Raw genomic sequence first — 13,979 nt, forward strand, 5'->3', positions numbered from 1 at the left:
ACAGGGGGTACCGGTACCGGGTCAGTGTGAAGGCTATATACAGGGGGTACCGGTACAGAGTCAATGTGGAGGCTATATACAGGGGGTACCGGTACCGGGTCAGTGTGGAGGCTATATACAGGGGGTACCGGTACAGAGTCAATGTGGAGGCTATATACAGGGGGTACCAGTACAGAGTCAATGTGGAGGCTATATACAGGGGGTACCGGTACAGAGTCAATGTGGAGGCTATATACAGGGGGTACCGGTACCGAGTCAGTGTGGAAGCTATATACAGGGGGTACCGGTACAGAGTCAATGTGGAGGCTATATACAGGGGGTACCGGTACAGAGTCAATGTGGAGGCTATATACAGGAGGGTACCGGTACAGAGTCAGTGTGGATGCTATATACAGGGGGCACCGGTACCGAGTCAGTGTGGAGCCTATATACAGGGGGTACCGGTACCGAGTCAGTGTGGAGGCTATATACAGGGGGTACCGGTACCGAGTCAGTGTGCTGGGGGTACAGGTTAGTTGCGGTAATTTGTACATGTAGGTGGGGGTAAAGTGACAATACATAGATAATAAACAGCAGTGTAAAAACAGAGGGGGGGGGGTGTCAAAGCAAAAAGCCTGGCTGTTTGATGAATTGTTCAGCAGTCCAATGGCTTGGGGGTAGAAGCTGTTAAGGAGCCTTTTGGACCTAGAATTGGCTCCCCGTGTTGAGGATCAACGTGGCGGATGTGTTGTTGCCTACCCTTACCACCTGGGGGCGGCCCGTCAGGAAGTTCAGGATCCAGTTGTAGAGGGAGGTGTTTAGTCCCAGAGTCCTTAGCTTATTGCTGAGGTTTGAGGGCACTATGGTGGTGGACACTGACCTGTAGTCAATGAACAGCATCCTCACATAGGTGTTCCTTTTGTCCAGGTGGGAAAGGGCAGTGTGGAGTGCGATTGAGATTGCATCATCTGTGGATCTGTTGGGGCGGTATGCAAATTAGAGTGGGTCTAGGGTTTCCGGGATGATGGTGTTGATGTGAGACATGACCCGCCTTTCAAAGCACTTCATGGCTACTGACGTGAGTGCTACGAGGCAGTAATCATTTAGGCAGGTTACCTTCGCTGTCTTGGGCACAGGGACTGTGGTGGTCTGCTTGAAATATACAGGTATTACAGACTGGGTCACTACAAAAATACAAAGATACAGGCTTCCTTCCTAACTCAGTTGCCAGAGAGGAAGGAAACCCTTCAGGGATTTCACCATGAGACCAATGGTGACTTTAAAACAGTTACAGAATTAAATGGCTGTGATAGGAGAATATTGAGGACGATGTTAATGTATATATTGCATTAAGCTAGCTAGTAGCATGCTAGAAACATACATTGTTAATATATATTGCATTAAGCTAGCTAGCAGCATGCTAGAAACAGACAATGTTAATGTATATTGCATTAAGCTAGCTAGTAGCATGCTAGAAATAGACATTGTTAAAAAAAATTGCATTAAGCTAGCTAGTAGCATGCTATATATAGACATTGTTTATATATATTGCATTAAGCTAGCTAGTAGCATGCTAGAAACAGACATTGTTAATATATATTGCATTAAGCTAGCTAGTAGCATGCTATATATAGACATTGTTTATATATATTGCATTAAGCTAGCTAGTAGCATGCTAGAAACATACATTGTTAATATATATTGCATTAAGCTAGCTAGCAGCATGCTAGAAACAGACAATGTTAATGTATATTGCATTAAGCTAGCTAGTAGCATGCTAGAAACAGACGATGTTAATGTATATTGCATTATGCTAGATAGTAGCATGCTAGAAACAGACATTGTTTATATATTGCATTAAGCTAGCCACAGTAGGTTACACTGCTACTGTCATAGTTCTATGGCACAGCTACATTTCAGTGGCCACTAGCCATGATTGAGACAATGCTATTAACATGTAGTCTAATGTTTGAGCACAACGCTACAGCGCCAGTTACTGCTACTGGCGTAGTTGGTACGGAATCCAGATGGATCCTAGTGAGTCAGTCACAGTGAGGTGGGAGCAGCTCTGGAGAGAGAGAGCACACTGTCAGTTTGAAGGGATTGGAAGGGATGATGATTCCTAGGGGATTAGAGTGGTCCGTGCCAACCTGTCGCCTGCGTTCTACTATCACACACACACACGCACACACGCACACACACACACACACACACGAGTCTTGTATACGCATACTTCATATAAAGTACTATATAATCATTAAACCCTGAATCTGCAACACTATATAATCATTTTATTTCAAGAAACCCTTGTAATTGATATTGGTTCAGAGGATTTGCAAAGTAAACTGCCTAGAAAAAGGAAGCAGTAAAATTAGAACAGCGAGAAGTTAACAAAAAGCCAGAGGCCTGGGAAGAGAAGTGAGAGAGAGAGGACAGAGGCCTGGGAAGAGATGTGAGAGAGAGAGAGGGCAGATGCCTGGGAAGAGAAGTGAGAGAGAGAGAGAGGACAGATGCCTGGGAAGAGACGTGAGAGAGAGAGAGGACAGAGGCCTGGGAAGAGAAGTGAGAGAGAGAGAGAGAGAGAGAGAGGACAAATGCCTGGGAAGAGATGTGTGAGAGAGAGAGGACAGAGGCCTGGGAAGAGAAGTGAGAGAGAGAGAGGACAGATGCCTGTGAGAGAGAGAGAGAGAGAGAGAGGACAGAGGCCTGAGAAGAGAAGTGAGAGAGAGAGAGGACAGATGCCTGTGAGAGAGAGAGAGAGGACAGAGGCCTGGGAAGAGAAGTGAGAGAGAGAGAGGACAGATGCCTGTGAGAGAGAGAGAGAGAGGACAGAGGCCTGGGAAGAGAAGTGAGAGAGAGAGAGGACAGAGGCCTGGGAAGAGAAGTGAGAGAGAGAGAGGACAGAGGCCTGGGAAGAGAAGTGTGTGAGAGAGAGAGAGAAAGAGAGAGTATGTGTAATGTTTACTGTTAATTTTTGTTGTTTTTCACTTTATATATATTCACTTTGTATGTTGTCTACCTCACTTGCTTTGGCAATGTTAACACATGTTTCCCATGCCAATAAAGCCCTTGAATTGAATTGAATTGAATTGAATTGAGAGAGAGAGGACAGATGCCTGTGAGAGAGAGAGAGAGAGGAAGAGACGTGAGAGAGAGAGAGGACAGAGGCCTGGGAAGAGAAGTGTGAGAGAGAGAGGACAGAGGCCTGGGAAGAGAAGTGTGAGAGAGAGAGGACAGATGCCTGGGAAGAGAAGTGTGAGAGAGAGAGGACAGAGGCCTGGGAAGATAAGTGAGAGAGAGAGAGGACAGAGGCCTGGGAAGAGAGAGAGAAAGAAAGAAGAGAGGACATAGGCCTGTCAGAGAGAGAGATAGAAAGAAGAGAGGACAGATGCCTGTCAGAGAGAGAGATAGAAAGAAGAGAGGACAGAGGCCTGTCAGAGAGAGAGATAGAAAGAAGAGAGGACAGATGCCTATGAGAGAGAGGGAGAGAGAGAGAGAGAGAGAGAAAGAAGAGAGGACAGAGGCCTGTCAGAGAGAGAGATAGAAAGAAGAGAGGACAGAGGCCTGTCAGAGAGAGAGATGGAAAGAAGACAGAGGCCTCTCAGAGAGAGAGAGAAAGAGTAGTCTGGACTGTGAAGCCACAGGGAACAGAAGAGAGGTCAGGTGAGGTGAGAGGGAAGCGAGAGGAGGAGAGGAGAGGTGAAGAGAGGTGAGGGGAGGTGAGAAGGAGGGGAGGAGAGGAGAAGAGAGGAGAGGTGAGGTGAGAGGTAGGAGAGGAGAAGAGAGGAGGGGTGAGGTGAGGTGAGAGGGAGGAGAGGAGAAGAGAGGAGAGGTGAGGTGAGACAGGAAGTGGAGAGGAGAGGGAAGAGAAGAGAGGAGAATTGAGGTGAGAGGGAGGAGAAGAGAGGAGAGGTGATGTGAGACAGGAAGTGGAGAGGAGAGGGCGTAGGTCCTCCATTGGGACTCGTCAGTGAGATAGTGACCTCATCTGACCCCTACACTACAGCCCACCACACACACACACACACACACACACACACACACACACACACACACAAACAAGCACAGTGTACAGCACAGCCAGGGCCCTGAGTCCCCATCCAAACCAAATGCAACACACTGCCATGGAGCACAGCTGCATTCTCAGTGTCCACTGCTCCAGCTGTATTCATTCTAGGCCTGGTACTCACAAGATACATATCCATGCTGTTCCATCTCTACTGTATAGGCCTAATTGTATACCGAGGATCTGTTTTTCAAGTAAAAAGATAAGTCAGAAAAAGTCTGAGTGGAAAAGAAAGAATGTTCTGTGTTGGAGAGTCACGACTGAAGAGGAAAAGGGTGGGGGGTTGGTGGGGGGGGAAGAGGGAGAGGGTGGGAGGGAGGGAGGGAGGGAGAGGGTGGGGGGGAGGGAGAGGGTGGGAGGGAGGGAGAAGGAGAGAGTCACGACTGAAGAGGAAAAGGGTGGGGGGTGGGGGGGGGGAGAGGGTGGGGGGGGGGAGAGGGTGGGGGAGGGAGTGAGGGAGGGAGAGGGTGGGGGGGAGGGAGGGAGGGAGAGGGTGGGAGGGAGGGAGAAGGAGAGAGTCACGACTGAAGAGGAAAAGGGTGGGGGGTGGGTGGGGGGGGGGAGAGGGTGGGAGGGAGTGAGAGAGAAGGAGGGGGGAGGGAGAGGGAGGGAGGGAGGGAGAGAGAAGGAGGGGGGAGGGAGAGGGAGGGAGGGAGAAAGCGAAAAGGAGGGTGGGAGGGAGAAGGGGGAGGAAGAGAGAGAGAGGGGGAGGGAGAGAGAAGGAGGGAGGGATAAGGGGGGCTGGGTAATAGCTGGGCGAGAGAGACGTCGTGATTGGTTGTGGAAAGGGGGTGGAGAGCGTGTAGGGGGAAATGGAAAGCAGATTTCCACATCAGGGCTGTTTCTGCTCTACTGTGTACCACACATCAGGGCTGTTTCTGCTCTACTGTGTACCACACATCAGGGCTGTTTCTGCTCTGCTGTGTACCACACATCAGGGCTGTTTCTGCTCTACTGTGTACCACACATCAGGGCTGTTTCTGCTCTGCTGTGTACCACACATCAGGGGCTTCCGAGTGGCGCAGCAGTCTAAGACACTACGTCTCAGTCCTAGTCACCGGTTCGGATCCTGGCTGTATCACATCCGGCCGTCATAAAGGGTACATAAATCAAATGTAGCGTCTTCCTCTAAGTTTTACCACCAGTCTGATTATAAAGCTTTATGTGGATGCTTTTTCTTTGTGCTTCACCAATTCAATACAGAACATAATGTAGACCGTGTAAACGCAAACCAAGCAACACCAGGCAACAGATATACTCTGCTATAGGGCAACACCAGGCAACAGATATACTCTGCTATAGGGCAACACCAGGCAACGTACATGCAAACAGATATACTCTGCTATAGGGCAACACCAGGCAACAGATATACTCTGCTATAGGGCAACACCAGGCAACGTACATGCAAACAGATATACTCTGCTATAGGGCAACACCAGGCAACAGATATACTCTGCTATAGGGCAACACCAGGCAACGTACATGCAGACAGATATACTCTGCTATAGGGCAACACCAGGCAACGTACATGCAAACAGATATACTCTGCTATAGGGCAACACCAGGCAACGTACATGCAAACAGATATACTCTGCTATAGGGCAACACCAGGCAACGTACATGCAAACAGATATACTCTGCTATAGGGCAACACCAGGCAACGTACATGCAAACAGATATACTCTGCTATAGGGCAACACCAGGCAACGTACATGCAAACAGATATACTCTGCTATAGGGCAACACCAGGCAACGTACATGCAAACAGATATACTCTGCTATAGGGCAACACCAGGCAACGTACATGCAAACAGATATACTCTGCTATAGGGCAACACCAGGCAACGTACATGCAAACAGATATACTCTGCTATAGGGCAACACCAGGCAACGTACATGCAAACAGATATACTCTGCTATAGGGCAACACCAGGCAACGTACATGCAAACAGATATACTCTGCTATAGGGCAACACCAGGCAACGTACATGCAAACAGATATACTCTGCTATAGGGCAACACCAGGCAACGTACATGCAAACAGATATACTCTGCTATAGGGCAACACCAGGCAACGTACATGCAAACAGATATACTCTGCTATAGGGCAACACCAGGCAACGTACATGCAAACAGATATACTCTGCTATAGGGCAACACCAGGCAACAGATATACTCTGCTATAGGGCAACACCAGGCAACAGATATACTCTGCTATAGGGCAACACCAGGCAACAGATATACTCTGCTATAGGGCAACACCAGGCAACAGATATACTCTGCTATAGGGCAACACCAGGCAACAGATATACTCTGCTATAGGGCAACACCAGGCAACAGATATACTCTGCTATAGGGCAACACCAGGCAACAGATATACTCTGCTATAGGGCAACACCAGGCAACAGATATACTCTGCTATAGGGCAACACCAGGCAACGTACATGCAAACAGATATACTCTGCTATAGGGCAACACCAGGCAACGTACATGCAAACAGATATACTCTGCTATAGGGCAACACCAGGCAACGTACATGCAAACAGATATACTCTGCTATAGGGCAACACCAGGCAACAGATATACTCTGCTATAGGGCAACACCAGGCAACAGATATACTCTGCTATAGGGCAACACCAGGCAACAGATATACTCTGCTATAGGGCAACACCAGGCAACAGATATACTCTGCTATAGGGCAACACCAGGCAACAGATATACTCTGCTATAGGGCAACACCAGGCAACAGATATACTCTGCTATAGGGCAACACCAGGCAACAGATATACTCTGCTATAGGGCAACACCAGGCAACAGATATACTCTGCTATAGGGCAACACCAGGCAACAGATATACTCTGCTATAGGGCAACACCAGGCAACAGATATACTCTGCTATAGGGCAACACCAGGCAACGTACATGCAAACAGATATACTCTGCTATAGGGCAACACCAGGCAACGTACATGCAAACAGATATACTCTGCTATAGGGCAACACCAGGCAACGTACATGCAAACAGATATACTCTGCTATAGGGCAACACCAGGCAACGTACATGCAAACAGATATACTCTGCTATAGGGCAACACCAGGCAACGTACATGCAAACAGATATACTCTGCTATAGGGCAACACCAGGCAACGTACATGCAAACAGATATACTCTGCTATAGGGCAACACCAGGCAACGTACATGCAAACAGATATACTCTGCTATAGGGCAACACCAGGCAACGTACATGCAAACAGATATACTCTGCTATAGGGCAACACCAGGCAACGTACATGCAAACAGATATACTCTGCTATAGGGCAACACCAGGCAACGTACATGCAAACAGATATACTCTGCTATAGGGCAACACCAGGCAACGTACATGCAAACAGATATACTCTGCTATAGGGCAACACCAGGCAACGTACATGCAAACAGATATACTCTGCTATAGGGCAACACCAGGCAACGTACATGCAAACAGATATACTCTGCTATAGGGCAACACCAGGCAACGTACATGCAAACAGATATACTCTGCTATAGGGCAACACCAGGCAACGTACATGCAAACAGATATACTCTGCTATAGGGCAACACCAGGCAACGTACATGCAAACAGATATACTCTGCTATAGGGCAACACCAGGCAACGTACATGCAAACAGATATACTCTGCTATAGGGCAACACCAGGCAACGTACATGCAAACAGATATACTCTGCTATAGGGCAACACCAGGCAACGTACATGCAAACAGATATACTCTGCTATAGGGCAACACCAGGCAACGTACATGCAAACAGATATACTCTGCTATAGGGCAACACCAGGCAACGTACATGCAAACAGATATACTCTGCTATAGGGCAACACCAGTGTAATGTCAGTACAGTATTCTGATGGCCACCCATCATTATTATGGATCGGATCCATTTTTATTTTTTTTGTGCATTTTTCGCCTAAAATCTAACTGCCTGTAGCTCAGGCCCTGAAGCAAGGATATGCATATTCTTGGTACCATTTGAATGGAAACACTTTGACGGTTGTGGAAATGTGAAATTAATGTAGGAGAATATAACACATTAGATCTGGTAAAAGATAATACAAACAAAAAAATATGTGTGTTCTATGATTTTATATGTTCCATCATCTTTGAAATGCAGGAGAAAGGCCATAATATCATATTGGAGTTTAGGCGCAATTTAGATTTTGGCCACTAGATGACAGTAGTGTGCCAGCAAAGTTTCTTATTGATCCAGTGAAGCATTGCAATATATAAGCCTTTGGTGTGAGGATACTGCTAACTGAATGAGTATAGCAGCCCACGATAAGGCCACTTTGACAATGTAGGACAAGTCTTAGGAAACAATGTTGTATGGTGACTGTGTGTGTGTGTGTGTGTGTGTGTGTGTGTGTGTGTGTGTGTGTGTGTGTGTGTGTGTGTGTGTGTGTGTGTGTGTGTGTGTGTGTGTCTGTGTGTGTTGTTGACGTATTTCAGGGCAACAACTCCTTTGTCCCGAGCGTTGATGTTGTTAGCTAACAGCTTCTATCTTTCACCTGTTTCAGATATCCCTCCCTATCGGACCTCAACTTCTACTGACCAGCCGGCCCTTCAGAGACCAGATATCCCTCCCTATCGGACCTCAACTTCTACTGACCAGCCGACCCTTCAGAGACCAGATATCCCTCCCTATCGGACCTCAACTTCTACTGACCAGCCGGCCCTTCAGAGACCAGATATCCCTCCCTATCGGACCTCAACTTCTTGCGCTTCAGAGGCCAGCTGACAGACAAGACAACTGACTGATCGAAAATAATAATAATAATAATAACGTTTGGATTCAAAGTTTTAAAGACACAGAAACTAAGGAAGAGCTAACCAAGCAAACGTACTGCATTATAGACTAAAGAAAGAAACACACAACAACAATAACAACAGCAGCAGATGGACTGACTGGCACATCAGACAGACACATATCAACTCTCTGACGACCAGCCGGCGCCTCACATAAATGGCTGACAAGCAGATCAGGTGAGCTAATGGCTACAAAGACTACACTGTGAAATAGAACCCTATTCCCTATATAGTACACTACTTTAGACCAGAGCCCTATAGAACCCTGTCTTTTCAGCCATCTATTTCCTGTGTTTGAGAGGTATTTTTCAGTATTTCCTGTGTTTGAGAGGTGTTTTTCAGTATTTCCTGTGTTTGAGAGGTGTTTTTCAGCCGTCTATTTCCTGTTTGAGGGGTGTTTTTCAGCATTTCCTGTGTTTGAGGGGTGTTTTTCAGCCATCTATTTCCTGTGTTTAAGAGGTGTTTTTCAGCCATCTATTTCCTGTGTTTGAGAGGTGTTTTTCAGCCATCTATTTCCTGTGTTTGAGAGGTGTTTTTCAGCCATCTATTTCCTGTGTTTGAGAGGTGTTTTTCAGCCATCTATTTCCTGTGTTTGAGAGGTGTTTTTCAGTATTTCCTGTGTTTGAGAGGTATTTTTCAGTATTTCCTGTGTTTGAGAGGTATTTTTCCAGTATTTCCTGTGTTTGAGAGGTATTTTTCAGTATTTCCTGTGTTTAAGAGGTGTTTTTCAGCCATCTATTTCCTGTGTTTGAGAGGTATTTTTCAGTATTTCCTGTGTTTAAGATGTGTTTTCAGTATTTCCTGGGTTTAAGAGGTGTTTTTCCAGTATTTCCTATGTTTGAGAGGTATTTTTCAGTATTTCCTGTGTTTGAGAGGTATTTTTCAGTATTTCCTGTGTTTAAGAGGTGTTTTTCAGTATTTCCTGTGTTTAAGAGGTGTTTTTCCAGTATTTCCTGTGTTTGAGATGTATTTTTCAGTATTTCCTGTGTTTAAGAGGTGTTTTTCAGTATTTCCTGTGTTTAAGAGGTGTTTTTCCAGTATTTCCTGTGTTTGAGAGGTATTTTTCAGTATTGACTGTGTTTAAGAGGTGTTTTTCCAGTATTTCCTGTGTTTGAGAGGTATTCTTCAGTATTTCCTGTGTTTGAGAGGTATTTTTCAGTATTTCCTGTGTTTAAGAGGTGTTTTTCAGTATTTCCTGTGTTTAAGAGGTGTTTTTCAGTATTTCCTGTGTTTGAGAGGTATTTTTCAGTATTTCCTGTGTTTAAGAGGTGTTTTTCCAGTATTTCCTGTGTTTGAGAGGTATTCTTCAGTATTTCCTGTGTTTGAGAGGTATTTTTCAGTATTTCCTATGTTTGAGAGGTATTCTTCAGTATTTCCTATGTTTGAGAGGTATTTTTCAGTATTTCCTGTGTTTGAGAGGTGTTTTTCAGCCATCTATTTCCTGTGTTTGAGAGGTGTTTTTCAGCCATCTATTTCCTGTGTTTGAGAGGTGTTTTTCAGTATTTCCTGTGTTTGAGAGGTATTTTTCAGTATTTCCTGTGTTTGAGAGGTATTTTTCAGTATTTCCTGTGTTTAAGAGGTGTTTTTCCAGTATTTCCTGTGTTTGAGAGGTATTTTTCAGTATTTCCTGTGTTTAAGAGGTGTTTTTCAGCCATCTATTTCCTGTGTTTGAGAGGTATTTTTCAGTATTTCCTGTGTTTAAGATGTGTTTTCAGTATTTCCTGTGTTTAAGAGGTGTTTTTCCAGTATTTCCTATGTTTGAGAGGTATTTTTCAGTATTTCCTGTGTTTGAGAGGTATTTTTCAGTATTTCCTGTGTTTAAGAGGTGTTTTTCAGTATTTCCTGTGTTTAAGAGGTGTTTTTCCAGTATTTCCTGTGTTTGAGAGGTATTTTTCAGTATTTCCTGTGTTTAAGAGGTGTTTTTCAGTATTTCCTGTGTTTAAGAGGTGTTTTTCCAGTATTTCCTGTGTTTGAGAGGTATTTTTCAGTATTTACTGTGTTTAAGAGGTGTTTTTCCAGTATTTCCTGTGTTTGAGAGGTATTCTTCAGTATTTCCTGTGTTTGAGAGGTATTTTTCAGTATTTCCTGTGTTTAAGAGGTGTTTTTCAGTATTTCCTGTGTTTAAGAGGTGTTTTTCAGTATTTCCTGTGTTTGAGAGGTATTTTTCAGTATTTCCTGTGTTTAAGAGGTGTTTTTCCAGTATTTCCTGTGTTTGAGAGGTATTCTTCAGTATTTCCTGTGTTTGAGAGGTATTTTTCAGTATTTCCTATGTTTGAGAGGTATTTTTCAGTATTTCCTATGTTTGAGAGGTATTTTTCAGTATTTCCTGTGTTTAAGAGGTGTTTTTCAGTATTTCCTGTGTTTAAGAGGTGTTTTTCCAGTATTTCCTGTGTTTGAGAGGTATTTTTCAGTATTCACTGTGTTTAAGAGGTGTTTTTCCAGTATTTCCTGTGTTTGAGAGGTATTCTTCAGTATTTCCTGTGTTTGAGAGGTATTTTTCAGTATTTCCTGTGTTTAAGAGGTGTTTTTCAGTATTTCCTGTGTTTAAGAGGTGTTTTTCAGTATTTCCTGTGTTAGAGAGGTATTTTTCAGAATTTCCTGTGTTTAAGAGGTGTTTTTCCAGTATTTCCTGTGTTTGAGAGGTATTTTTCAGTATTTACTGTGTTTAAGAGGTGTTTTTCCAGTATTTCCTGTGTTTGAGAGGTATTCTTCAGTATTTCCTGTGTTTGAGAGGTATTTTTCAGTATTTCCTGTGTTTAAGAGGTGTTTTTCAGTATTTCCTGTGTTTAAGAGGTGTTTTCAGTATTTCCTGTGTTTGAGAGGTATTTTTCAGTATTTCCTGTGTTTAAGAGGTGTTTTTCAGTATTTCCTGTGTTTAAGAGGTGTTTTTCCAGTATTTCCTGTGTTTGAGAGGTATTTTTCAGTATTTACTGTGTTTAAGAGGTGTTTTTCCAGTATTTCCTGTGTTTGAGAGGTATTCTTCAGTATTTCCTGTGTTTGAGAGGTATTTTTCAGTATTTCCTGTGTTTAAGAGGTGTTTTTCAGTATTTCCTGTGTTTAAGAGGTGTTTTTCAGTATTTCCTGTGTTTGAGAGGTATTTTTCAGTATTTCCTGTGTTTAAGAGGTGTTTTTCCAGTATTTCCTGTGTTTGAGAGGTATTCTTCAGTATTTCCTGTGTTTGAGAGGTATTTTTCAGTATTTCCTATGTTTGAGAGGTATTTTTCAGTATTTCCTATGCTTGAGAGGTATTTTTCAGTATTTCCTGTGTTTAAGAGGTGCTTAATCTTCTTGTCACTTAAATGTCACTTTATTGGTTTGTTTTTAATTGTACTCCTGGGACTCTTTCATCCTCTTTCTTGTGCCTGTCGTTTTGTCCCGTTAACGTTACGACTGCAGAAATGTTTGTAATGACCTTTCACCCCGGTAATGTCTGAAATGGGCTCAAAAGCAGTACGTTGTCTTTCCGTATCAGAACGCCAAAGCTTCGTCTGGGATTTACCGTCTCGACATTTACAAGAAAAAGAAGAAAGAGACCTTCTTTTTGATGGGTGGAATTGAAAAAGGTTATCATTTAATACAGTTGAAATGTTTACAAATGAGATGCGGTGAAATGAAACGGAAAGTACAACCTAGTCAGTTGTACAGGGAAAGTACAACCTAGTCAGTTGTACAGGGAAAGTACAACCTAGTCAGTTGTACAGGGAAAGTACAACCTAGTCAGTTGTACAGGGAAAGTACAACCTAGTCAGTTGTAAAGGGAAAGTACAACCTAGTCAGTTGTACAGGGAAAGTACAACCTAGTCAGTTGTACAGGGAAAGTACAACCTAGTCAGTTGTAAAGGGAAAGTACAACCTAGTCAGTTGTACAGGGAAAGTACAACCTAGTCAGTTGTAAAGTACAACCTAGTCAGTTGTAAAGTACAACCTAGTCAGTTGTAAAGTACAACCTAGTCAGTTGTAAAGTACAACCTAGTCAGTTGTAAAGTACAACCTAGTCAGTTGTAAAGGGAAAGTACAACCTAGTCAGTTGTAAAGGGAAAGTACAACCTAGTCAGTTGTACAACTGAAGGCCTTCAACTGAAATGTGTCTTCTGTATTTAAGCCAACTCCTCTGAATCAGAGAGGTGGGGGGGCTGCTTTAATCGACACGCCCAGGGAACAGTGTTAACTGCCTTGCTCAGGGTCAGAAAGACAGATTTATACCTTGTCAGCTCGGGGAACAGTGTTAACTGCCTTGCTCAGGGTCAGAAAGACAGATTTATACCTTGTCAGCTCGGGGAACAGTGTTAACTGCCTTGCTCAGGGTCAGAAAGACAGATTTTTACCTTGTCAGCTCGGGGAACAGTGTTAACTGCCTTGCTCAGGGTCAGAAAGACAGATGTTTACCTTGTCAGCTCGGGGAACAGTGTTAACTGCCTTGCTCAGGGTCAGAAAGACAGATGTTTACCTTGTCAGCTCGGGGAACAGTGTTAACTGCCTTGCTCAGGGTCAGAAAGACAGATTTATACCTTGTCAGCTCGGGGAACAGTGTTAACTGCCTTGCTCAGGGTCAGAAAGACAGATTTATACCTTGTCAGCTCGGGGAACAGTGTTAACTGCCTTGCTCAGGGTCAGAAAGACAGATTTATACCTTGTCAGCTCGGGGAACAGTGTTAACTGCCTTGCTCAGGGTCAGAAAGACAGATTTATACCTTGTCAGCTCGGGGAACAGTGTTAACTGCCTTGCTCAGGGTCAGAAAGACAGATTTTTACCTTGTCAGCTCGGGGAACAGTGTTAACTGCCTTGCTCAGGGTCAGAAAGACAGATTTTTACCTTGTCAGCTCGGGGAACAGTGTTAACTGCCTTGCTCAGGGTCAGAAAGACAGATTTATACCTTGTCAGCTCGGGGAACAGTGTTAACTGCCTTGCTCAGGGTCAGAAAGACAGATTTATACCTTGTCAGCTCGGGGAACAGTGTTAACTGCCTTGCTCAGGGTCAGAAAGACAGATTTATACCTTGTCAGCTCGGGGAACAGTGTTAACTGCCTTGCTCAGGGTCAGAAAGACAGATTTATACCTTGTCAGCTCGGGGAAAA

General features: G+C 44.2%; 1 protein-coding gene across 1 annotated transcript in view; it reads left to right on the forward strand.

Annotated features, from left to right (window-relative positions):
- The window catches only part of LOC139405205 (mitochondrial glutamate carrier 1-like), a 94,898-nt gene that overhangs the window by 49,559 nt on the left and 31,360 nt on the right, over positions 1 to 13,979 (forward strand). Inside the window, exon 2 of the mRNA XM_071147634.1 lies at positions 8,672 to 9,080. Coding sequence (XP_071003735.1) covers positions 9,061 to 9,080 — 20 coding nt within the window. The 5' untranslated portion in view covers positions 8,672 to 9,060. The remainder of the gene's footprint in view (positions 1 to 8,671; positions 9,081 to 13,979) is intronic.

Source organism: Oncorhynchus clarkii, unplaced genomic scaffold, assembly GCF_045791955.1.
Source record: "Oncorhynchus clarkii lewisi isolate Uvic-CL-2024 unplaced genomic scaffold, UVic_Ocla_1.0 unplaced_contig_13062_pilon_pilon, whole genome shotgun sequence".
Lineage (NCBI taxonomy): Eukaryota > Metazoa > Chordata > Actinopteri > Salmoniformes > Salmonidae > Oncorhynchus > Oncorhynchus clarkii.